Source organism: Mizuhopecten yessoensis, unplaced genomic scaffold (assembly GCF_002113885.1).
Source record: "Mizuhopecten yessoensis strain PY_sf001 unplaced genomic scaffold, ASM211388v2 scaffold8035, whole genome shotgun sequence".
In the NCBI taxonomy this organism is placed as follows: Eukaryota; Metazoa; Mollusca; class Bivalvia; order Pectinida; family Pectinidae; genus Mizuhopecten; species Mizuhopecten yessoensis.
The window spans coordinates 513,398-538,324 of record NW_018407346.1 but is presented as its reverse complement, the minus strand read 5'-3'; the positions used below and the strand labels follow the sequence as shown (position 1 = coordinate 538,324).

Genomic DNA, 24,927 nt, shown 5'->3' with positions numbered 1-24,927 from the left:
TGTGTGTATAACAGTTACAACTTAGTTGAATTTAATAGGATATATTTAGATGTCTATGAAGATGAATAACTTTTAACAACGGAAATTGATTTTTCTCATCAATCATTATTAATCAATCAAATCGGACTGAACTGGAACAGTTAAGCATATCAAAATGATCCCGAACATTCCTAGTGCACCGTCCATCCTGCCCTCTCGATCCTTATAGTTACTTATAGCAGGTTTCTAGTACAGACACGTGTTCCTCTTCACCGGACTCGAGATATGATCCGAGGGAAGGTCTGGCACTTTCAGGTAGCCCTGTTATTATTTCTGCTCTTTAATTATACAGCAGGTTTTGGCTTTTCTATATCCTATCAGGTCTGTTGCAGAATGTATTAGTATTCATTGATGTTACTATATTTTACGTGAGGTTTTATCAAATTTTTACTACTCTCAAAGAGAAACAAATGTCTCCTCCCTGATTTGGTCCTGTTTTCCATAGTACAATCAGCTTTCACTCCATTTATAAACAATATAACAAAAATGTAATGTTTTTTTCTAGTCCCCAGGATGTGATTGGCCGCTCAAATCGAGTGTCGTATGCCGCGGCGTTTGGATCCATAGCTTTCTTATGTGCCGGTGTGATTTTCGAGGGAACGTATGCCATCGACTACACGGGTCCACTCTATCTGAAAGGTGGGTTTCAGTTCTATACACGTGAACCTGTGTAATGAAAACTGCTTAAAACTCGACAGGATAAACATCCCCATGATAGAAATACCAAGGTCTAGAAACAGGGCCCTGTGTAATTAAAACTGTTTTAAACTCGACAGGATCAGCAAACCCATTACAAAAGTAACATGGATATACATGTACCAGTTGTAACGTTTTGTAGTCGCCTTTTTATTGCTTTAAATGATATTATAAGGTACCCGTTGTATATTTAAATGATACTCTAGAGTACCTGTTGTATATTTCAATGATATTCTAAGGTACCTGTTGTATATTTATATGATATTCTAAGGTACTTGTATATTTATATGATATTCTAGTGTACCCGTTGTATATTTAAATGATATTCTAAGGTACCTGTTGTATATTTATATGATATTCTAAGGTACTTGTTGTATATTTATATGATATTCTAGGGTACCCGTTGTATATTTAAATGATATTCTAGGGTACCTGTTGTATATTTAAATGATATTCTAGGGTACCCGTTGTATATTTAAATGATATTCTAGGGTACCTGTTGTATATTTAAATGATATTCTAGGGTACCTGTTGTATATTTCAATGATATTCTAGGGTACCTGTTGTATATTTCAATGATATTATAAGGTACCCGTTGTATATTTCAGTGATATTTTAAGGTACCTGTTGTATATTTCAATGATATTATAAGGTACCTGTTGTATATTTAAATGATATTATAAGGTACCCGTTGTTTATTTCAATGATATTCTAAGGTACCCGTTGCATATTTCAGTTTTCACCACTTAACTGTCTATTTTGATTTACATAATTTGTAATAATCAATAGAAATTCGAAGTAAAAAGGAAGCAAATATTTCAGATTGTATTTAGTCGATGCAAACACCAAACAAAAGTTTGTTTTTTCACTGCACCATATTGTCATTGTATCTATGAATGAATGAAAAAATAACGAAAAAAAACTTTCTAATGTATTCAGAAACATTATGACCGTTTGTGATAATCTTTGCTATCGGTTGTATTATGTTGTTGTCTACGATGACTTATGGTATATAGTTTCACATTTCAGTTTTGTCTCTGTTGCATTATATGAGGATCTACAATATCAGTTGTATATTTCAGATTTCGTTCAATTGCTGTCTTTGATGATGCATGATACATGTACCTGTTGTATATTTCAGTTTTTATTCTGTTGCTGTCTATGGTGATATACGGTATCGGATATTATCCTTTGTTCCTGTCCCTGTCCCTGGATTCCATACCCGGTTATATTGTCGGTATCATCTACGCCTGGTTTCTGACGGGCATGAACTTCGCCAGGACTTTCAACTGTAACAATCCTGCAGCTGTAAATATTTCTAAAACTATTTTACATAGTATATCATATCGCATCATATACATGTACCTGTAGTCCAATTGGTATGGATTATACGTCTCATTTATCAAATCCACCGCCTGTCAACGTTAATGTTGAAATTTTAGCAAGTACTGAAACTGAACCTCAATCTTTCTGACGTCAGGTAAAAACTAGAAAAAAATGAGTTTTCGAGATAACAAATTCAAATATCGAAGCGTCCTTTTAGCATTGTTGCTCCCTTAAACATTTCTTTTTATAAATAGATGCACATTACACACATTTATCAATAGTTATTTAAGCGTTGTAAGCTACGCAACACTCGTTCAATATTAGCAAATACATGTAACGCATTTTTGAGGAATATAGCAAATGATTGGTATGATTTCTAAGATAGCAGAATAGCAAATGATTAACTTTTAGCACGTTATCATTATCAAAATCTTAAAATTAAAATTTTAAAGACTTTTTACCTGAAATGGTTGATGAACTGTAGAAAAACTGACTCGACAGCATTTTAAATGAAATGTGAAAATGAATATACCTGTTTTACCATAGATGGATATTGGGATTCTTGTCATCCGCGGTCTTCCGGAATTCCTGTGTCAGATATACCTGTGTTTTAGCCTTCCGGTTCGACTGATTCTGCGCATTCGACGACGGAACATTGTAACCTCCAAAGACGTCCAGGATGAAGCAAGGAGTTGCTACTCTGGGCTACACGTTCGAAAAATCTTTGAAAAACCCAAACCCCCGAAGCCGTAAGCTTCCTTTACAAAACAACTCAGAGTCAAGTCCTTGATAAATTGATGGGCACGTGCATGCACACATTTTAGCGTTAGTCTAATTTAATTTAAGCACTTTTCGTGCCTAAATATCGTGCTAAATTATAATTACGCAAATCGTAGTTCCTTTCTGTGTTTTCTATTGTATAAATTCTATCCCGTTAAACTTCTGTAATGCGCTAAAATAAATGTTTTTAGAGTATGCTTAGTTTTGTAGAGTAGAATCATTTCGTTTACTAAAGAAATTGAAATGAAAAACAATCTTGAACAAAAATTAAATAAAACGATGTGATCGATTTGATCTTTATTAGTGGAAAGGGGCGTAAAAGATGAATATATACGTTCGCGTTTGTAATGTTTTCCTTTCTTGAAATAAAAGACATCTATTTCAGTTTTGTATACGTTAACGAGGCAACTTTTAAGAACATAAACAAAGATGTTTATGGCAGCTCATCGATTAATAATATGTTTTGATTTGTTTTAGGGAACCCGAATCACTAGTTGGGAAAGTCGTTGCTTTGATAAAATCCTTGCCTGCGCGTCTGCTCTATTTCAATATTCCAAGTAAGTAATACATATCTATGTTTCATGATTTATATCTCTCAACCCTTAGATTTATATTTACAATCTATAATAAATAGAGAATGAAATCATAAGCATCCAAGATCTACCGCTAGGCATCAATGCCTTTTAGGGCTTCTGCAAGCGGACTCCTGAAGAATGTACAAAATACTTGAGTCCGCCTGAAGAAGCCCTAACAGGCAGAAAGGCCTAGCCGTATATCTTGGATACTTGTTAATTTATTCTTTATTTTCTTTTGCAAGAAGTTGTTTATTTATAATAAATATGTATATATAAATATAATATCCTTAATGATTTCTGATAATTTCCAAAACTGTCTTTAAGAAATCAAAGATCATGATCAAAATCAATAAAAAATGTAGAGTACTTGAGATTACGTTAATTGATCATAGTCATTTTATATTAATGAGCTGTTATGTTTCTTCAGCTAATATCCAAAGTTAGAGCTGTGTGCAGTAAAGGCCCCCTATCCCGTTGAGGGAAACACGATAATTCAATGTCATTTTCCTGCATAGAGTAACCTTCCCTTCATTTAAGTTTTGAAAAAAAAAAAAATGTAGTTGGCCTGGGACAGGGACCTACAACTTATCAGATAGCAGAATTGGTTAGGGCAATTGTATTGCGATCGGTGATGCAGGGTTCGAAGCTCGGTCTGCCCGGTCTGGGTGGTCGGGTGGTGCAGTGGATAGCGCACTTGCCTTTCACCAAGGCGGCCGGGGTTCGATTCCCCGATCGGACGTGAAAAGGTTGGGGTCACCTGCCCGAACACGTGGGTTTTCTCCGGGTAATTCGGTATCCTCCCACACTAAGTCCCAACACACGCTAACATCCGGGCCAACAAGAGTGATTAATATAAGTTGAAATAACTTGTTTCATAATTGTTTTAAAATAAATAAAGTTTATATTTTATATATGCCCGACCCCCTGCAGCTTGACTTCCGTAATCTAACTACGGAATACTAACGTTGATCTTGTTTTGATTTTAGCCTTGTTTCATTTTCATAAAAGACCCACAACGTATGGGTTTCTATATATAAATAATCTGTCAAAGCTGATTTCATGCCGGAAATAAAGTTTCGAATTCACAATTACAGTACCTGTAAGAGATACGGGGATTATGTATAAACAGTTTGTTATATTCAACATCTAATATTTGTCTATTAACTATGAACAATGCATTATTTCCAGAATTTCGCTACTCCGGTAGGGTTTTGTCTGTATTTGCTGTTGCCTTCATCATTTTGTACAAAGTAAGTAACACAACTATTATTTTTTTAAACTGAAATACGATATGTATTTTGAAAATATTGATATTGTTTTACAAGTTTTAGCCGGCCTGGTCCGAAAGACCAGCGTGAGCTTATGTCGTATTGCGGTGTCCCTTCATACAACCATCAATAATTTCTTTTACAACATGCCATGCTTATATCATGAACTTTTATATACCATACATAATAAAGATTTGTTTTTGTAAAATTAAAGATCATTAGTAACATTATTTGCTTTTTTGTTAAGGTACCCCGTGACTCGACCTAATATTATATAAGAAGAAAATGCAACGGGCCCATACACTGTGCTGGTATTGTTGATAATAATAATAATATATAATTCGAGGTTCTTATATTCCGGTTTATCACAACCTAGTTCGAAGGTCGTCTCAAAGCGGTTCACAAATTATTATCTGTGGTTATAGGGCCTTTGCAACCAGCCAATATCTTTCTCAACTCCATGTGGAGCATACAGCCGGAGCTGCCATTTCGGCGCTAACAGCTAGCATTCAACAACATAGCTGCCAAACCACGTACTCATTTACAGCTGAGTAGACTGGAACATGCAGAGTAAAGTATCTTGCTCAAAGATACAACAAAGTGCCGTACCGTGCCGTGCCGTGCCGTGGCTCGACCACGCAACCCTTCGGTCATGAACCCGGCATCCTACCACTAGACTACCGTGCCTCTACATATCTGTTGATACATTCATTTGAATCTACTTACAGTGGAAAGACTCTATGGAGACTGAGTGGAGGTCGAACATGGCACTATCTTATTCTGTCCGCTATCTTTATAATAATGTTATGATTTCATAGCACATCACATGTGGTTTCCAATCCTTGTAAGAGAAGGCGTACTCGCAATCCCAGCATTTCCTCGCAGTCACGCTCTCTCCACCATTGGAATATGTCATCAAAAATCACGCTGTTGCATACACTATTAATATAAAACTACCGAACATAGCTAGATTGACAACTGTCCGTTGACGATTACAGAGGGGCGACACCCTGTTACGCTGCCGTCCTGCTATTATTTGTTTTGCTGCTTGTATCATCCTCAAAATGTCGCATATATAACATTCGATTTTTATNCCCCCCCCACACCCCGATTTCTTAAAGGAGGATGACCAACTAACCTGTTATGTGTGTTTGCCTTATGTTGTTGACTAGGTGACCGTCGAATTCATTGTTGCGGCTATTTCCTTGTTCCAATTTGGAGATATACTACTAGGGCTCATTTTAAATGAAGTTGGATTGGAGGCACAACCAATGGAGGACGAAACAATATCTACAACAAGGGAAATAGTTAACCTCTTATTCTATATCCTGTACGCGTTAAAAGGTAAATAATCATTATGACCTATCTTACACTTTTCTCTTTAGCCTCTTTTTCCCTCACCCAATCTCACAAAGATTTAATTTGTTATTATATATTTATATACTTATTTATAAGAGTATTTGTAGTATGTTTTGGTATATATAATAGATATTTGTAGTATGTTTTGGTATATATAATTGATATTTGTAGTATTATTGGTTTCTATAAGAAATCTGTTAGTATGCATTGATATGTATACCAGTTATTGGTAGTATGTTTTGGTATTTATAATAGATATTTGTAGTATTATTGGTATATATAATAGATATTTGTATATATATAATAGATATTTGTAGTATGTTTTGATATATATAATAGATATTTGTAGTATGTATTGGTATATATAATAGATATTTGTAGTATGTTTTGGTATATATAATAGATATTTGTAGTATTATTGGTTTCTATAAGAAATCTGTTAGTATGCATTGATATGTATACCAGTTATTGGTAGTATGTTTTGGTATTTATAATAGATATTTGTAGTATTATTGGTATATATCATAGATATTTGTAGTATGTTTTGGTATATATAATAGATATTTGTTGTATGTATATTGATTTGTATACCAGTTATTGGTAGTATGTTTTGTTATATATAATATATATACCAAAACATACTACAAATTTATATTATATATACCAATAATAATACAAATATATATTATATATAACAAAACATACTACCAATAACTGGTATATATAATAGTTATTTGTAGTATGTATTGATATGGATACCAGTTATTGGTAGTATGTTTTGGTATTTATAATAGATATTTGTTGGATGTATATTGATTTGTATACCAGTTATTTTTATTATTTTTTGTTATATATAATATATATACCAAAACATAATACAAATATCTATTTTATATACCAAAACATACTACCAATAACTGGTATATATAATAGTTATTTGTAGTATGTATTGATATGGATACCAGTTATTGGTAGTATGTTTTGGTATATATAATAGATATTTGTAGTAAGTATTGGTATATATAATATATATTTGTAGTATGTTTTGGTATATATAATATATATTTGTAGTATTATTGGTATATATCATAGATATTTGTAGTATGTTTTGGTATATATAATAGATATTTGTAGTATTATTGTTATACATAATAGATATTTGCAGTATTATTGGTTTCTATCAACGTAATCTGTTAGTATGTATTGATATGTATACCAGTTATTGATAGTTGTATGTAAACTCTTTGTTATATTTTGTGATATGTAAATATTATATTTCGGTGTTGATAATTCGACAAAATGCTTTGTCTGCACGCCAGTTATTACGTCTTTGCTTTTATTTGTTGTAATATATCTATATTTAGTTATTGATAGTTTGTATAAGTACATGCGGCACATGAAAAGTGCTTATAGCTTCTATCAATTCCATATTTTGATAAATGAATTCTATACCGTATAGATTATTATCTTATTTCATTTATAGGTTGCGTTTACACCGCAGTGGTATGCGCATTCGTCCTTGGCTGTGTTCTGATGCTCCATTCCTTGTGCACATACAGGTAATGAAATGTTAAAGGACAATGGGTGCATCTCAGTTCATTTGTAGTCCCATTGTAAAAATATACATAATATAAATTTTGGGAATATGTTTCTGTATGATGTCGAAATAATCTACTTAATCGTATAAAAATTCAATAAAAAAAATATTTAAAGTTACATGAAAAAGGTTATGAAGAAAAAGGATTAAGTTTTGTTTTCTTTTTTTGTCAAACGTATTCAATATTGTATTACCGAACATAACCTGTTCTGTAATGCTCTGCTTGGTCATTGTCATGTCATATATTATAAAAAATGTCTTTCACATAACTTTTCATCACAAAAGAAGAGTATATGATTGTTTATTCGAAACATTGTTTATGCAAACAAAACTAATGATAACGCGACATGGGGCTTTTGAATGGGTCGCCTAAAATTTCATTGTAGTATTTTATAATCAAATGAAAAAACCCATAGTAAAACAGAAATAATAAAACAGTTTGTTCACATATCAATAGCACTTCAGCTTATTCCTCTTGTTTGCTGTTTAAGTAACTCCGCTTTTCTTGGGCGTTTGATTATCATTATTCATAGGCAGATTATTTCATAAAAATTGCATACTATTTCATGTTTTAATGCATATTTGTTTTATATTTCTTAATTCCTGTATTTAGAATGTACCTTTTGGAATCATACAAGGGCAACCATGAGTTTCTGATACCAAGTGAAGACAGCAGCAATGCAAGTAAACTGGTGCGTATAGTATACGGCAACTATGTATTACATGTATGTCTGTAATATATTGGAGTTTTTTTCCGCCTTTGGGTGGAGACAGCTTCTATCACTGTCCAATGAGAACGTTTTGTATTCACCGTATTTAAAGCCGTCGTAAATATTGACTCTTTTCATATTGATGTCAACCTTTTTTCGAATCAAATTCGATTTTATTGTTGTCCTTTTGTACATATTTTCTGTCAATTTTACTAATCTTCTTTTACGTTCATATTCGTTTCCGTCCATTGTCGTTATTTATTTAGTCATTCAGAACAATAAATAGTTAAATGAAATATAAAGCAAAATAAAGCATTTTAATACCGTTTGTTTTAAAACCACAACAATAATTTTCATTAGACACTGATGGGATCTAAACACATTGTAAGATATAACACAAAAATGTTTCATTTTCGTGTTGTGCTACTAGAAAATGACTATAACACTGAAACATTCTCAACATAGAGAAATATTGTTCACTATTATATGACACAGATAATCTACATGCAATGCAAAAGGTTTTTTTTCGCTTTACATATTGATGTGCAACGACAATGTTTTCTCTTAAACTTTAATTTCAGAAAGTAAGGCAACTAATAAAACGATTTATGCATGTGATAGTGACCTTCCCAAGCCCATGCTGTGATACTCTGGTCTTTTTAACTACTGGATACTTCAAATCTAGAAACTAAGCTACTATACTTTAAACATGTATGCATACATACTACAAAAACATTTTGGAAAGTATTTTCTGAAATTAAAGGGATACGGCTAACAAGGTTGTGTTGTGGTTCTCAACTACTATTTATCTGATAATGTTTTTATCAATTTTACAACATGGTTTGCAGTCTTGATGTGGATGTTGTGTGAAATGTCTTCGCTTCGTTTACAGGTAGGATTCATGCGATACGCTGGGTACCAAGTGGCTTATATAGGATGGGGTAGGTGCAAAAAAGACTTGCATACATTATTAATTTAACTTTTCACCAGAATTTTAACTGTCTGACATTTGACTATATCAATAGTTTTTTTCGAACGATCTATTAACATTAAAACATACTTTTTAACAAAACGTACAGATTATATAAATAGCATCCCGTAATTCTATTTAGAATGCAGACAGACATCTGATATAAAGCAGCTCTGTCCCACTGCCAATAACTGTACCTACGCATTGGAAAATTATTTTATTCAGACATTGCTATAGCTTTGATAAATCATTTATGAAAAGAAAACCACACCTTCCGGGGATTATATGAAGTTAAAAAATAAATATAAACAATACAATCAACAATAGTGTTCCGAGTGTAAAAAAAACCGCAGCGGGTCTAGACCGAAATTCTAACCCTTTACATACGATTGATATATAATCGCTCGAACCGATTGAACTAACAGGTCAATGGAAGTGTCGTGGACCAACTGTGCTACAGTCATATCCAAATTGGCGTTTAGGGGCGGTAACTGTATATAGGAAAAACCACAGTGCATTTTGACAGGGATCATCAAGTACAGACAACGATTGAAAATTAAAAATGCTTAAAATAATCCTAGAATAATTCACTCATTCATGCTTGAATACAATAATTTCCTATACAGTTTCCAAGTTGCTAAATTGTATATCACTGCTTTTCTCTATATTTTAACGGTATTTGTACAAACCATATATGTTTATTATACTACCATCATTCAGTTTTCCGTAAATCACAGGGTATTTGTACTATAGATAATGTCATTTGTGATTTCCCAACATTTCCGATATATATATTGGAAATTTGTACCAATAATAACAATGTCTCTCGTATTCTAAAAGTGTATGCGTATTATAGCAAGTTCTGTACCGTACAGGCTGTAGTACTAAATGATACTAAATCATACGATATCACTCTGTGTTACAGGTTTCTTTGTACAGATGATTGTGCTGGCTGTGGTATCAATAGTGATAGCAACAGTTGTCGTATTGTTCCAGTTCGGACTTGGGGGTTGGTTTATTGAAAAGCTACATGCAATATGGTAAGTTCTATTCTGCCTAAACCTATGGAGCATATCCAATTGTAATATCTACAATCCACCGTATAATTTGAAATGTTCGTGAATACTTTCTTTAATGGTTTGAAACAATTTTTGTCGTTTCGTAATCCACACTTTTATGAATACCCAATACAAACAAACAGCAGTCAAGTTTATTAATTAAATGTGTCGGGGGTTTTTTCGTGGTTCATACATGTAGCAACCGAAAAAACCACGAATGTTTATATACCATGAACATTTCATGTTGTACAATAGTTATTGGGGGTCATGGTGATGACTTTATTCCGTCTATGCGTATTACAGAGTTATCTTCTCTTGAGAGCAGGTATTGATTGTTACGTCATTGGTTTGTGTGAGAAAATTACCTCGTTTTCTCAAAACTTGATGACGTTAATCTCACAACCAAATGACATAGCAATCAATACCTGCTCTCAAGTGAAGATAGCTCTGCAATACGCAAAGACGGAATATCACTAAGCATTGTTAAATGTTATATTGCTCATGCATTTATATAATTAAGAACTATTGGGATTTGTTTTACATAAACTTCAATTCTGGCTCTATTTTTAGACTTTTGTCTCTGCAAGGGTGGAACGGTGGTGCAGAAAATGCTACTTATCACCGAAACATGATCAAATACTCTTTTTAACGATTGTGTAATGGACATACATATGTTAAAACGTTTGGAAAAAAAATGAAATATTGCCTATTTTGTTATTGATGAATATCGGCTTGTAAGACAGACAAAATAAATTGAGGTCCATGATGAATTCATCTTTCAATTTTAACACAATTCCTGCCGGTTGCGATATTCTGTGTATTAGCTATACCTATATCTTTCTTCTTTGCCTCAATATGGCTAACATTTTTGTTCAATTTACATCAGGCCTGTTCTATTGACAACGTTGGTTGTAAATTTCGCGCAGCTGTTAATGGCAAGATGCGCATTTTTACAGAAGGGAGGTGAATTTATGGCTTTAAACAACAGGTAAGTTTCATTGCATTGCTTAATTTCTATTAAGACAGATCTCGTGACATATTCGAAGCTTTGTAGGCACAAAATGAATTTTGGCAGAAAATGTTACAGTAGATTATGTATTCCGTCTTTGCGTATTGCAGAGTTATCTTCTCTTGGGAGCAGGTATTGATTGTTACGTCACTTGTTTATGAGAGAAACGTCATCAATTTTTGAGAAAACGACGTAATTTTCTCACACAGACCAATGACGTAACAATCAATATCTGTTCCCAAGAGAAGATAACTCTGCAATACGCAAAGACCGAATTTGTCGTTTTAATTTGATTTTGTAAACCGACCTTTTGCATTTGACAATAAGGACTTTGTTTCGCGTTTCTTTTAACATCACTGTATAAGGTTATATGAACATAGCTGTTTGCATTATTCGTCATTTATGACGAACGCAAATGTTTAGTTTAGTTTGGTTTATTGGGGTTCACGTTCAATTAGCATCAAGGTGAGTTAAGGACATGGCTTCATGGATGTCGTTCATGTATGCGTGTGTGATGTATAAATGTAGGATTGAGGCGGTATGTTAATGTGTCTCATTCCTTAGCGTTCAGTATAGCATAACCCCGAAAGTATACTAATAAGGGAAAGCAAAAGTACAAGAAATTTAAATATCACATAAAATAACTATAAATATTTATAAGCACTGAATAAATAATTGCCATACTAGTATAAATGATTCTATTGTCAGAAACAAGGAAGAATAAAAACTCATCACAATCGAATGCATTGTGACCGTTTTTGAATTCCCTTAGATATTATGGTATTCTTATATCTGTAATATATGTTTCTGTTCTCGATATTCATTTTTGATACATGTATATGGGTTATGATACATGTATATGGGTTATGATACATGTATATGGGTTGTGATACATGTATTTGGGTTATGATACATGTATATAGGTTATGATACATGTATATGGGTTATGATACATGTATATGAGTTATGATACATGTATATGAGTTATGATTCATGTATATGGGTTATGATACATGTATCATAACCCATATACATGTTAATAACCCATATACATGTTAATAACCCATATACATGTATCATAACCTATATACATGTATATAGGTTATGATACATGTATATGGGTTATGCTACATGTATATGAGTTATGATACATGTCTATGGGTTATGATACATGTATATGAGTTACGATACATGTATATGAGTTATGATACATGTCTATGGGTTATGATACATGTATATGAGTTATAATACATGTATATGAGTTATGATACATGTAGATGGGTTATGATACATGTATATGGGTTGTGATACATGTATATGGGTTATGATACATCTATATGGGTTATGATACATGTATATGAGTCATGATACATGTATATGAGTTATGATACCTGTATATGGGTTATGATACATGTATATTTGTTATGATACATGTATATGAGTTATGATACATGTATATGGGTTATGCTACATGTATATGAGTTATGATACATGTCTATGGGTTATGATACATGTATATGAGTCATGATACATGTATATGAGTTATGATACATATATATTGGTTATGATACATGTATATGGGTTATGCTACATGTATATGAGTTATGATACATGTCTATGGGTTATGATACATGTATATGAGTTACGATACATGTATATGAGTTATGATACATGTATCTTGGTTATGATACATGTATATGGGTTATGATACGTGTATATGAGTTATGATACCTGTATATGGGTTATAATACCTGTATATGGGTTATGATACATGTATATGAGTTACGATACATGTATATGAGTTATGATACATTTATATGGGTTATGATACATGTATATGGGTTGTGATACATGTGTTTGGGTTATGATACATGTATATAGGTTATGATACATGTATATGGGTTATGATACGTGTATATGAGTTATGATACCTGTATATGAGTTATGATACATGTATATGGGTTATGATACGTGTATATGAGTTATGATACATGTATATTGGTTATGATACATGTATATTGGTTATGATACATGTATATGAGTTATGATACGGGTATATGGGTTATGATACATGTATATGAGCTATGATACATGTATATGGGTTATGATACGTGTATATGAGTTATGATACCTGTATATGGGTTATAATACCTGTATATGGGTTATGATACATGTATATGGGTTATTAACATGTAAAAGAGAAATGCAAATGGTAGTTACCACAACATTACATTTGAAAAAGAAATACACTATAGCCCTACTTTCTTGTCTTAAAGGGACCTGTGTGCTTTTTATTAAATTCTTTTTTCTTTTTCCATTTCCCTGTGAGGTTTATGTTGTTTTTGATCATTTCATGTTTATTCTTTGAAAACATCCTTTTTTTTTAATTTTCAATCGATTATTTGATATAGGAATTAAAAAAATGGCTATTTTCTATAAAATGCCTATTTGGACCCCGTTTTTACTTGAAGATCTCTTTTTTGCCATTTCAGACGTCTGTTCTTCATAACGGTGTATTTCATGTTCTTCTACAATATATTCCTGGGACTGGTTTCTTGTCTGTTGAGGATCCTAAAGGCCATACTAATAGGGGCTTTCTTCCTCCCCCGTCTGGATCACAGCACGTTGCCAAGACGTTTCCAGTGGTTTGATCCAGGTATACACAATATACTATGAAACATACATATTTTTGGATGCTGTGCACAGCATTCATGGCGGTCCTCGCCAAGCCTGGGCAAATCAAAACACTTTATCTTCTTCCGCGAAAGATCTTTAGATAATGTGTTCATTATTTCATGATATGATCAATGCTATAATATGGTACAATATATCTGTATAAGACAAAAATATCAAAAAAAGTATGTAAAGATCTTTAACAATGGCGTTTTGTAATCAGTGAAAGTTCCGAACTATATAGTTCAACTTATTACGCCTCGTATTCAATTACTCGAAAGTGTGTGTAAGAGTTTTCTCCCCTGGTCCATTATTGCGTACTTTTATGCTCGCGACTAGTTGAACGACTGTTTGATAACTATCCGTGATAAAGTAGGCTTCGTGTTTTCTTTGTCTCATTGGAACATTTCCAAATGAAAGAGAATGTTGACTTATACTAAAGTAGCCGTCAGCAGCTGTGCCTAACGAGTTTGTAGATAGCTTCGTGAATATAGCATATTGAACATCAAAAACTAAAACCGTATATACATATTATTCTCATTTACCAGAAACTGAATAATTATATAGGTCTTTAACCTTTGTTACAATATCGAGAGAAGAAGAGATACACAAGGGAATTGCATAAGTCCGTGATTAGACGCACTGGAAATAATACAATCTCGTTTTATTTTTTTGTATAATTAATCATGATAATACAAATTGTAATAATACTATCATAATTATTTATTTATATTATATATATAGCAGTTTGTTTATTTTTATTTAATCGTAATTAAATGTACTTTCCCATAATTGGTTCGCAGGGTTGTCTGGTCAAGGTCACTGTTACTATTTTAATAAAGATCATTGTCTACGCTGTAGCAACTTCATTCCGTGAAGGATTTCCATTGATTTGAAACACTAATTAAGGACCATAATATCAGACAAGTTTCAATTGTTTTAGCAATACTCTACTTGTTATATATATTTATATCGAAAATTATGATGAAGGGATGGACTATTATGACCCTTACTCAACAACATGTTCTTTATCATTTACTGCCATATGCATTCTGTACTGATATACCACCTCCTTTATTCCATTATTTGAATCCTTCATACACAGCATCACTGAGTGTACTCGGCACTTCGATTTTCTTAACTAATTCAATAAAACTTTTTAAAAAAATCTGAATTTTAAGTATCTGGAAAATAAGTCGTCTACAGTATGTGAAATCGGTACATTTTACACGAGACGTTGTACCAAGTTTGGTTTTGAATATCGGTAGCATCAGTCGGGGGTGTGTGATCGTTCTAGAAACGTTTAGAGGTACTGTGTAATCACTAACGTTGGTTGGGTGGTTAGTTTGTTGATTAAGTCGGTTATCTTCATCTACGAGTTCATAGATCAACGAAGTGATAACAAGTTTCAATAAAAACAATTCTCCGTTTGAGTGGGAACTCGTAATTTACAAACGCATGTACACACGAAATAGTGTTTCGTCTGGAAACCACAAAATGTTGGCCCCAGGCAAATATTTTGTTTCGCAGTAACCAAACATCACACAGATAAGTCTGACATCAATGCAGACACTGATCTTATTTAGATGTTAATCAAATTAACTTAACGGTCTCTACTGTCCTCAATGTTGATTGAAGGTAGACAAATCTGTTTATAAATAATGATGATATGCTTTTGTAGGTTTCGCTGCATATTGTGGTTTTATATACGTTGAGAGTGCTCATACGAACCCAGTTGCAATAACTTTCGTCAAAATGCTGAAAATAGAAACACTGACTACAAAGGAACTGGGTGCCGGGACAACTGTTACTAGAGCAGGAAGAAAAGTCCAAGAATCCCCAGCAGCAGTGAAATATATTCCGATGACTGAAAAAAGTGAGTATAAATCTATTTGTATATATGTGAATCGAAAGCTAGTTTTTCGATGATTACAATTAACCTTACGCGTAGAAATAATGTAAACACATGATAGACGAAATGTAACTCTTGTTTATTTTTGAAATTATTAAAACGGAAGTGTAATTTACGTTTTTGGAATGAAGCTTACAAATGGGGAAATACTATATTTTCAATTTAGGTATGGAGCTTTCATGGGAAACTAAGGCATTTTCAATTTCGTTAGGTGGCTTACAACGATGAAATGATGTTTTTACACCTAGATATGCTATAAATACATTAACACTTTTGCTTAGAAATTATAATAAGGAAATAATGCATTCACAATACTGTATGTAGGTTATAATTTGGAATTGATATAAACATGTAATATATATGTAATTATAGGAAATTGATACATTTATATTAGAGTTAGAAACTATATTGGGGAAATGATGCATTTACGCTTATGTTTGGAGGTTATGATTTGGAAATGATACATTTACAATGACGCTTGGAAACTATCATGGAGATATAATTGCATTTTCAATAATGTTTTGTTATGATGGGGAATTGATACATTTACGTTGAGAACTTTTACCGGGGAAGTAATACAATGTCTCTTATGTATTGATGTTATGATGTTTAAATATGGAGATTGAAAAAGGAAAATAAATATAAAGACGTTTAATAATAATAATAATAATAATAATAGACTTTATTTAGATTCGATAACACATTGAGTGTAGGACTCATCTCACATGTTGTCGACATACATTATACCATATTTACAACGTTTCAGTACAAATATTTTACTGATACTTTTGCTCTTTCTGAAAATATGTATTTCATGCCTGAGTAGAATTTCATATTTAGGAAACGTTTATAGAAGTCATGTAACATTGATATCAAATGTCGTTATATAGAGAATAATACATGCCTTTTTCCATATCACACCCAGTATCAACCCGAGACTGCAATATCAGCCCAAGGGCCGAATGCCCGAGGGCTGATATCGGTCGAGGGTTGATACTGGGGGTGATATGGAAAAAGGCATGTTTTATTCTGTTTATTACATACTTACTAATAAAAGCTACTATCTTATTATCTATTTTTCAAATAATAATTAATAAGCTACTATCGTATTATCTAAAAACAAAAACAAAACACAAAACAAAAAAGAAAGTTTCCAAAAGGGATGTGATACGGGTTTTGCGGGCTGATACAGGTTTTGGGGTGTGATACGGCGGGGGCTGATACTGATACAAAAAACCCGTATTAGTAAGTATGTAATGCATATGTTTTCTTGTCAGAGACATTACCATTGTTAAGAAACATTTTATAGGGCAGATAGAGTCCAACACCAAGCCAGGGTTTCGGACCTGAACATATTTATTTCTAGGCTGAAGAAATGTTATGGACGTTATAAAGATATTTTCGACCTACTAGATTTGATTACCTACAATTATTTATTATCTTGGATCGTTCTTGACCTACACACTTTCCTTCATTTGCAATGAAAAACTATATCGGGTGCAATATTTGGTGTATCAGGTCGTCATCATGAATGGGTTGTTTCTCTATCGATTTTGAAGTGTCTGTTCATTGTCAGCCTGAGTTCAATAGGTACTATTTCCTTTTCACCACCCGTATTCCAATGAACTTAGCTATTGTATGGACTTTTAACCCGAAATTACGAAGGTAAACAACAATGGAAATAGCGTATAAATAGGTGTTGCAACGATATTGTTTGGTATCATTGCAAAGGAAACAAAGTCATACAATTTACATTGTGTTATAATTCTGTTTTTTTTTACTAACTTAATGTTCCTTTTTACCTCATTGACCTTTGTGTGATGTATTTCCAGCTGTTCCGACAGTTGACAATATGACCGCCCAACGCAGGTCCAGACAAGCTTTGTTTCGGTGGCAAGTAGCTTACACACTGATCCGGAACCCAGAGCTGCTGGTGCGTAGGAAGTTTGATATTTTGAGAAGTCTGGAGCTGCTCGGAGAGTTGAACAAACCAACGAGCAAAGAAGATATGGTGTAACAAATCATGACAAATTTGTTTAAGTTTAAGTTCAGCGTCAAATGGTAATTGTGAAACACATATTTTCCACATTTCAAAGAAGTTTATGTATACAAGTTTTGATAGGTGTGTTATGTCCCTACATATGAACTTGATTAATAAGTTTATACACAAACCATTTACTTTACTATATATTTAATCGACATATCTTTTTACAAAGAATATTTACATTAGGATATTATGCCCGGGAACCGTTGTTCGATGCATTGATTCCTTTTTATAGATATTTTTAAGATAGTTTTCATATGATTTTACTCATTTACATGTTCACAGTATTTGTATGACATATTACTTTTCCTCTGTTTTGTACCAATGCTTGTTTATAATTAAACTGAAGCTAATCCGCCTCATTCAACCTCCCTATCACTACATTCCTGTTTTAATCCATATCTTCAGATAGTGAACTGTTCAAATCGCCCTTCTTTCGTTTTCCGTGGTCCGTCCGTCGTCCGTCCTTAAACAATTCTTGTTAACGCTTTTTCTCATAATGTACAGAAGCGATCTTTCTCAAATGTATATAGAAGTGCATGTACCCCTAAGTCTTTAGTTGTGCACCTAAACTTTTGACACAGATCAGATAAAACAACTGGACGACAGGCGGCCATTTTTGATTTTGACAGTTAATGTTTGAATTTCTTAGAAAGTACTTGAGGATCACTCTCGAATTTAATATGCAAGTTCCTTCAGGTCTGTAGTGGTGAATGTTAATTTTGAGATTGATCGGGTAAATTAAATAGCCGACAGACGGTCATCTTAGATTTTGACGATGAATGTTTGTTACCGCTCTTTCTCAAAAAGAACTTAGAGAATCATAATCAAATTCTATGTGTAGGTTTCCTTTAATCTTTAGTTGTGTATGTTTACCTTTGTTGCTGATCGGATAAAAAAAATGGCCGACAAGCTACCATCTTTGATTTTGACAAAAAACGTTTGTTGTCGCAATTTTATAGCACGTACAGATTTGATTTGTAGGTTCCTTTTGGTCTGTAGTTGTGCATGTTTATTTTTTGAATCTGAAAGAATAATAACAAAATGCACAACAGGCGGCTATTTTCGATTTTGACAGTTAAGATATGTTACATTGTATCCTTAAATTCAAGAAACAGATTTCCCTCGTACATTTTGTACAAGTGAAAATGTAGTGTTCACATTTTTGCTTATTTTACTAAAGTAACGTTTTAATATGGCCGTCAATCATGATCGATTCACGCCACTCGCTTTCCTGAACTGTGATTCTATAATATATAAAGACGGGTTTATTTATAATATTCTTCATACGAGTAAAATTAACCAGAGTTTGTAGTTCAGTATTAATATTGTTTATATGGTAAACAAATCATATGTTAAAATTTAAGTCGAGTGCTAAAATGAAACGGTTATATTAAATATGAGCTGTAATTAAAACTGTATGCTTAGACTGATTTGGTATGATGAAAATGAATAAGTATGATACAAAATTGGAAACTACCATACATGATGACAACTACTGTACATGTATGTTACATATGAATCGGTATGTTGTTTTGTTATTTGAAGGGTTATGCGTGTGCTTCGTATTGTGTTATCAGTCTGGAACGTTTGGTAAAATTTTAACTCCTCAAAGGAGTTTGGGGACTTATTGCCTTTGCCGTTTTTATTTTTATGTATACGTTCACCATTCATATTCTCATATTTTCCTCATTTTCTTAATTTTCCTCTACCAATGTTTTCTTGACGTTTCCTAGGAGACTTATTGCCAAATACTATTATTGATGATAATTAGTAGATGTGGGTCCCTTTTTATGTCTAAGTTTGCTCATACCTAGAATGTAAGTCTATTTGGGAATAGTATGAACTCTCTGCAATGTATATTTGCGATTAAAACATTTGTTTAAATTCAGTAAACTTATAAGTGATTGACTAGGATTTTTCTACATATCATTTACTGATCAAATGCGTTTCGTATGTCTTCTTTTTATCTGACAATCTGACAGATAATTTATCCAGCGTGGAGTGTGATTTTTTGATTTTTTTTTTGCGGTGGTTCGTTCGTCTTCCATGTCGTTTCATTGTCTTTTTAATCGATTTATAATTTCTATTTTGACTTTGCGTATTGAAGCAAAATTATAGTTTGTTCTTGGGTGTTGACGAGGAGTTTAAATCTTGATTTTAGATTCTTTTTATTAGAGTAAACCGTTAACAGTAGTATCTCAGTTGATACTATTAAATGAAACTGACACTGGTAAATGTCTTTTTTGTATTTTAGCTACAGGTATAGTATGTACTGTGTATTTAGCTAAACAACACCTTAAATATATAACTACACTCTAAAAATTTAAAGTTAGGCAAAACCAGAATTTTCTAGAATGCCATATGCTCAAGGTCACATTTGCTCGACTTTATTAGATTGTTTATAGTAATAATCATGTAAAAGTAGGTGCGGAAAGCACATGATAACTGTTTAACAGTAATTAACTGGGTTACCTTGTCAAAGGAACTGGCCTTGCTAATCTGTGCTGATCTGTGCTTAGGCTAGCTAGAAACAAACACGATGTGGATGATATTCTCTGCACGATTTATTTTTATTAACAACATGTTTGTTCAAATAGTTGAATAATATGTACTTAAATACGAACAAACGGATTATATAATGTACTTCGTCTATCTAGGTTTTCAAATTCCAGTTTTCATTTTATGTCACAATTTCTTTATTGAATATTGCATCTTAAACAAATTCTAAAGGAATTGGGCAACATGCGTAATATATAACCTTGTGTAATGACGTTTTAATGTAATACTGTGATATGTGATGTAAACAACCTTTACAACGAGAAACAATTAATAGAGTGTTTTATCAATATTTCAGAGTGGAAATTAAATGGTAACTACTTGAATATACATTGCATTGCAATGATATTATCATTATAATGTGTGTATGATATGTGCCTTTTACATAGTGAGTCAACTGTTAAAAGGATTTGGTACGCCTTATTTTTGTCACTGTTTAGTTGACGTGTCTAATTGCTATTAGCAGGATACATCGAATGTTTTGTAATTTTGATTTTCAAAACGGTGATGAAAATGTGTTTTTTTTTTACGATATTTTGGATTCACATTTTCACACTCAACTGAACGAACTGAATTGACCTCCATACTGGCGAGACCAAAAGGCATAAATATTAAATAGATCTGTTTTAATACATGTTTACCCTTTCTACCGGTTGATGCATATACCTCATTCTACTGCCTGGAGGAAGACATCTATGTGAGAAAGGAGGAGGGTATATAACTGAGAGCAGGGGACGTTTCAGCTGATTTACAACTACAAAGCGTTCTTCACCAAGTTAGGGTTAGTTGACAAGGGAAGTAACTCTGCCACTCAGGACGTCATTGCGAGATATACCAGGATGTCGGTGAATGTGTTAAATTGGAAATGTACTTTTTACATTCCCGGTGACATAAGAAAATACTCTTTACAAATAAACATGTTCAGCGATATCCATGTAGTGTAATATAAATTATAAAATTATTTTTTATTCAGGGCATTTTAAAATTAAAGTAAACTTCTTACTTTTTAAAAAATATTAGCGCCTATGGTAACAATAACGTTATAATTCAAGAATGAACATAAATTCCATTGCTACTTATACAAATTTTGTGAATTGATATTTTTTTACATATGCTTGTATATATATTTATATATATAAGTATGTTAACACCTTTGACAATATGTGTGTTCAAACTAACATGTGTTTCATATCCATGTATAGTGAAAATGAATTATATGTGGTTATGTTTGTGACAATTAAGTCACACTGAAAATGCCTGAAAGAATATTAGAAATACGCAGAATTAGCTCCTAGACTTGAATTCCTGAAGAAAAAAATTGGTATGCTTTCGTGATTTTTCGTGAATGTAGATCTGTTCAATGATAATCTTTTTAAAATCATAAAATAAACAGCATTACCTGTTCACATATTATGCTTTATCTAATCACTTGTGTTTGCCTTATTTTGTCGCCGGCGATAACAATGCCCCGAAACATGCAGATCTCGAATTATGGGACAGAAATATAGTACCTTAAAATCGGTTTGCGTTAGAAACAGTCCTGCACACGTGATTTGTCTGCGATATCGAGCAATCTGGTAAGACAAATGTATATTGTACGCTCTACAACATTGTAAACAGGAACAATGATGGGTCTCAATATTTCATAAATATAACGTTCCGATTTCAATCACCCTTTACGACCTCAACAAATGACATTAATTTCATTAATTGATACATAAACTATATCAAATAAATTATAACTAATAGTAAAACTTAATCCTAAACTAATAGAGACCATCATTATGTATTTCTATTGTTGTGATGTCGCTATGGCGGGTAGGCATATAACGGACGTCGCTACAGCGAACTATAACGTTACATCATCGTGTATGACGTCATAATATCTGCTTCAAGTAAACACTGGAAAATCTCCTTGATGAGATGAAAGCGCAAAAGACGCATTGTTAAGATTTTTTTCTTTTTATATGATTTATATTTATATATGATATAATTATCACAAGCATCCAGTCAACGTGTCTCCACAAAGACAATAACTTCTACATGTATCCTTCATGCATATACATATATGTTTTGTTAAGCATATCTTTTTTTATCTGGTCCCGAAAAATCATCTGTTATACAACGATAGTCAAATGAAATATGGAAAAAAACGTATGAAAATAATGCTTTTTAAACAATTAACGTGAATATATGTATGTCTCAAGATCTCGGACTTTTTTTATTACCATTTCTATAAGAAACTTGAATATGAGCACTAACTGTTGTTTATTTATTAATTTTAATGTTTAAGTTTCTTGATTTAAGGAAAAAGGTATTCAATATGTAATTTTAAATATTTCTGAAAATTAAACAGAGAATATAAATATAAAATTATTTGACAAAAAAATATCAGAAGAAAACAGAGCGTACCAAAGTGTCACCAAAACCATAGTTCAAACGCAAAATCGATAGAACTGGGGTAAAATATGACTTAAATAATAATTTACATGGATAACCTTGCAAAAGTACAAGAATAATAAGCTTATGTGTTTAGGAAGAGTAAGCGTCTTCTGCTTCATCAATGACACCCTCCGTGTAACTCCAAGTCGAATACAAGTACGTCACGTCCTAACATCGATAAGTCGAGTAGTGACAACCAAACAACAAAGTACTCTAATAATCACTAACATCGACCTTCGTTTCACACAAAGAAAGAACATATTTCCCTGTAATAGCGACCGCAAAACCTGTCCGTAGTTTTCGTCAACCTGCATCTTTGAAAACCCTCTGTGTTAGTTTGCATTCGAAATCTTTCACGCAGGTCATGATATTCGGATCAAGCTCCTAAGTAAAGAATCAACTGCGACATGTAAATAAAGTAGGTAGGGGAATACCAGGGATGTTGTACTCAAAAAGGGAGATTTCACAATAGGAAAGTCGGAATCGTCCGGTTTATCGTACAGTGCAGCTTAGTAGTACGACGTCCCTTGTGGTCATGCTATATGTAAAGATCGAGAAAAGCGGCTGACGTTGACGGGTCGGTGGAGTCCTTGACTTTAAGCTCAGATTACAATAATGACAGCTTAATGACAGAAGCTAACGTTTGGATTTTGTCCTTGGTAAAATACGGGCCAGGACCATTTCACTATCATTGTTCAAATTATAGCCATTTTATCTGTGATTATAGATGTAGTATTGCTTCAAATATTTTGACCTTGATTGCCGTTCTACTTGCTAGGTCTTAGAGATTATGGAAAGAAATGTCTTTTCGGAGATAAAGTGCTACTATCGACTGTCACTAACACATGTGCACCGCTAATATCTAAGGTTGTAACGTTGGGAACAAACACCCGAAAGGTCGAACGGAAATATGTAGTGTTTCTCATCTTTTTACATAATACTACCTGATATAATTGTTTCCATTCATAAAATGTTACATCTTGTTGATCATGTATATACAGACTCATCTCTTATTATTTTATAATGAACTGTAAAATTATAGATGTACGTATAAATATATATTTATATTGCCCATTAAGGTTATACGCTGTATGAGGTCTGACAAATAGGGTTTAGGTAACAAAGCTGTGGTAATTGTAATGATACAACTAAAATCACAAACTACAAATGGTTAAGGGTAGTTTGGAAGGCTGTTCTATAATTCTGTTGCAGCCTTGTACAAATTTCAGTTTCAATGATTTACGTTGATATTTTAAACAGCAAGTAAGAGACCACATAATGCTGAAACGTATGGTAGGGACACGCAACTAGAAATACACTAGATTTCTATTGCACATGGGGCTTAAATAAGTAGAACAGAATACAAGAGTTATGTTCCCTTGTCCTGGGGTACGCGTAACAATACAGCAAAATGTATGTTCCACGTTTTGCAGATGCATCGACAAAGTACCGGCATTTCCATTCATTATAGCATCACCATAAGCACCCGTAGATATCACGAACAAATTATCCAATAAGTTTATACCACGTAATCAAACAACAGAGTTATTCGGATGCAAATTCGATATAACTTTGAACAAAGGAAATATGTTTATGGAAACTCATGCCAAATGGTCGAGAAGAATAAAACCGGGTAATTCTAAGTAGAAGCACCCTCATCTTCATTGACGACTGCAGATTTGTAAATAAACCTGACATAATATCAAGTTAGATATTTTGGAAATACGTAACAAAACGAAATATGTCAAAAGTAAACAAATATCTGTTCTCTTATTACATCGGTTTCACTTCAATGTATAATAGTTTATGGCCGTAGTTTGTAAACGATGACTCAATGCTTTCAATTGTGTAAGATTTGTCAGTTTGGTGGGAAATTGGTAGCGGCAATGAAACTATTGATAACCTCATGA

General features: G+C 32.8%; 1 protein-coding gene across 2 annotated transcripts in view; it reads left to right on the top strand.

Moving 5' to 3' along the window:
- The window catches only part of LOC110454703 (stimulated by retinoic acid gene 6 protein-like), a 34,282-nt gene extending 12,285 nt beyond the window's left edge, over positions 1-21,997 (top strand). For both annotated transcript variants that reach the window (XM_021504354.1, XM_021504355.1), the window contains exons 5-18: positions 545-678; positions 1,877-2,043; positions 2,608-2,810; positions 3,319-3,398; positions 4,605-4,666; positions 5,857-6,028; positions 7,527-7,602; positions 8,254-8,332; positions 9,243-9,291; positions 10,246-10,360; positions 11,265-11,366; positions 13,880-14,043; positions 15,742-15,936; positions 17,805-21,997. In XM_021504354.1, coding sequence (XP_021360029.1) covers positions 545-678; positions 1,877-2,043; positions 2,608-2,810; positions 3,319-3,398; positions 4,605-4,666; positions 5,857-6,028; positions 7,527-7,602; positions 8,254-8,332; positions 9,243-9,291; positions 10,246-10,360; positions 11,265-11,366; positions 13,880-14,043; positions 15,742-15,936; positions 17,805-17,989 — 1,783 coding nt within the window. In that variant the 3' untranslated portion in view covers positions 17,990-21,997. The remainder of the gene's footprint in view (positions 1-544; positions 679-1,876; positions 2,044-2,607; positions 2,811-3,318; positions 3,399-4,604; positions 4,667-5,856; positions 6,029-7,526; positions 7,603-8,253; positions 8,333-9,242; positions 9,292-10,245; positions 10,361-11,264; positions 11,367-13,879; positions 14,044-15,741; positions 15,937-17,804) is intronic.
- Positions 21,998-24,927: the final 2,930 nt, after the last annotated feature.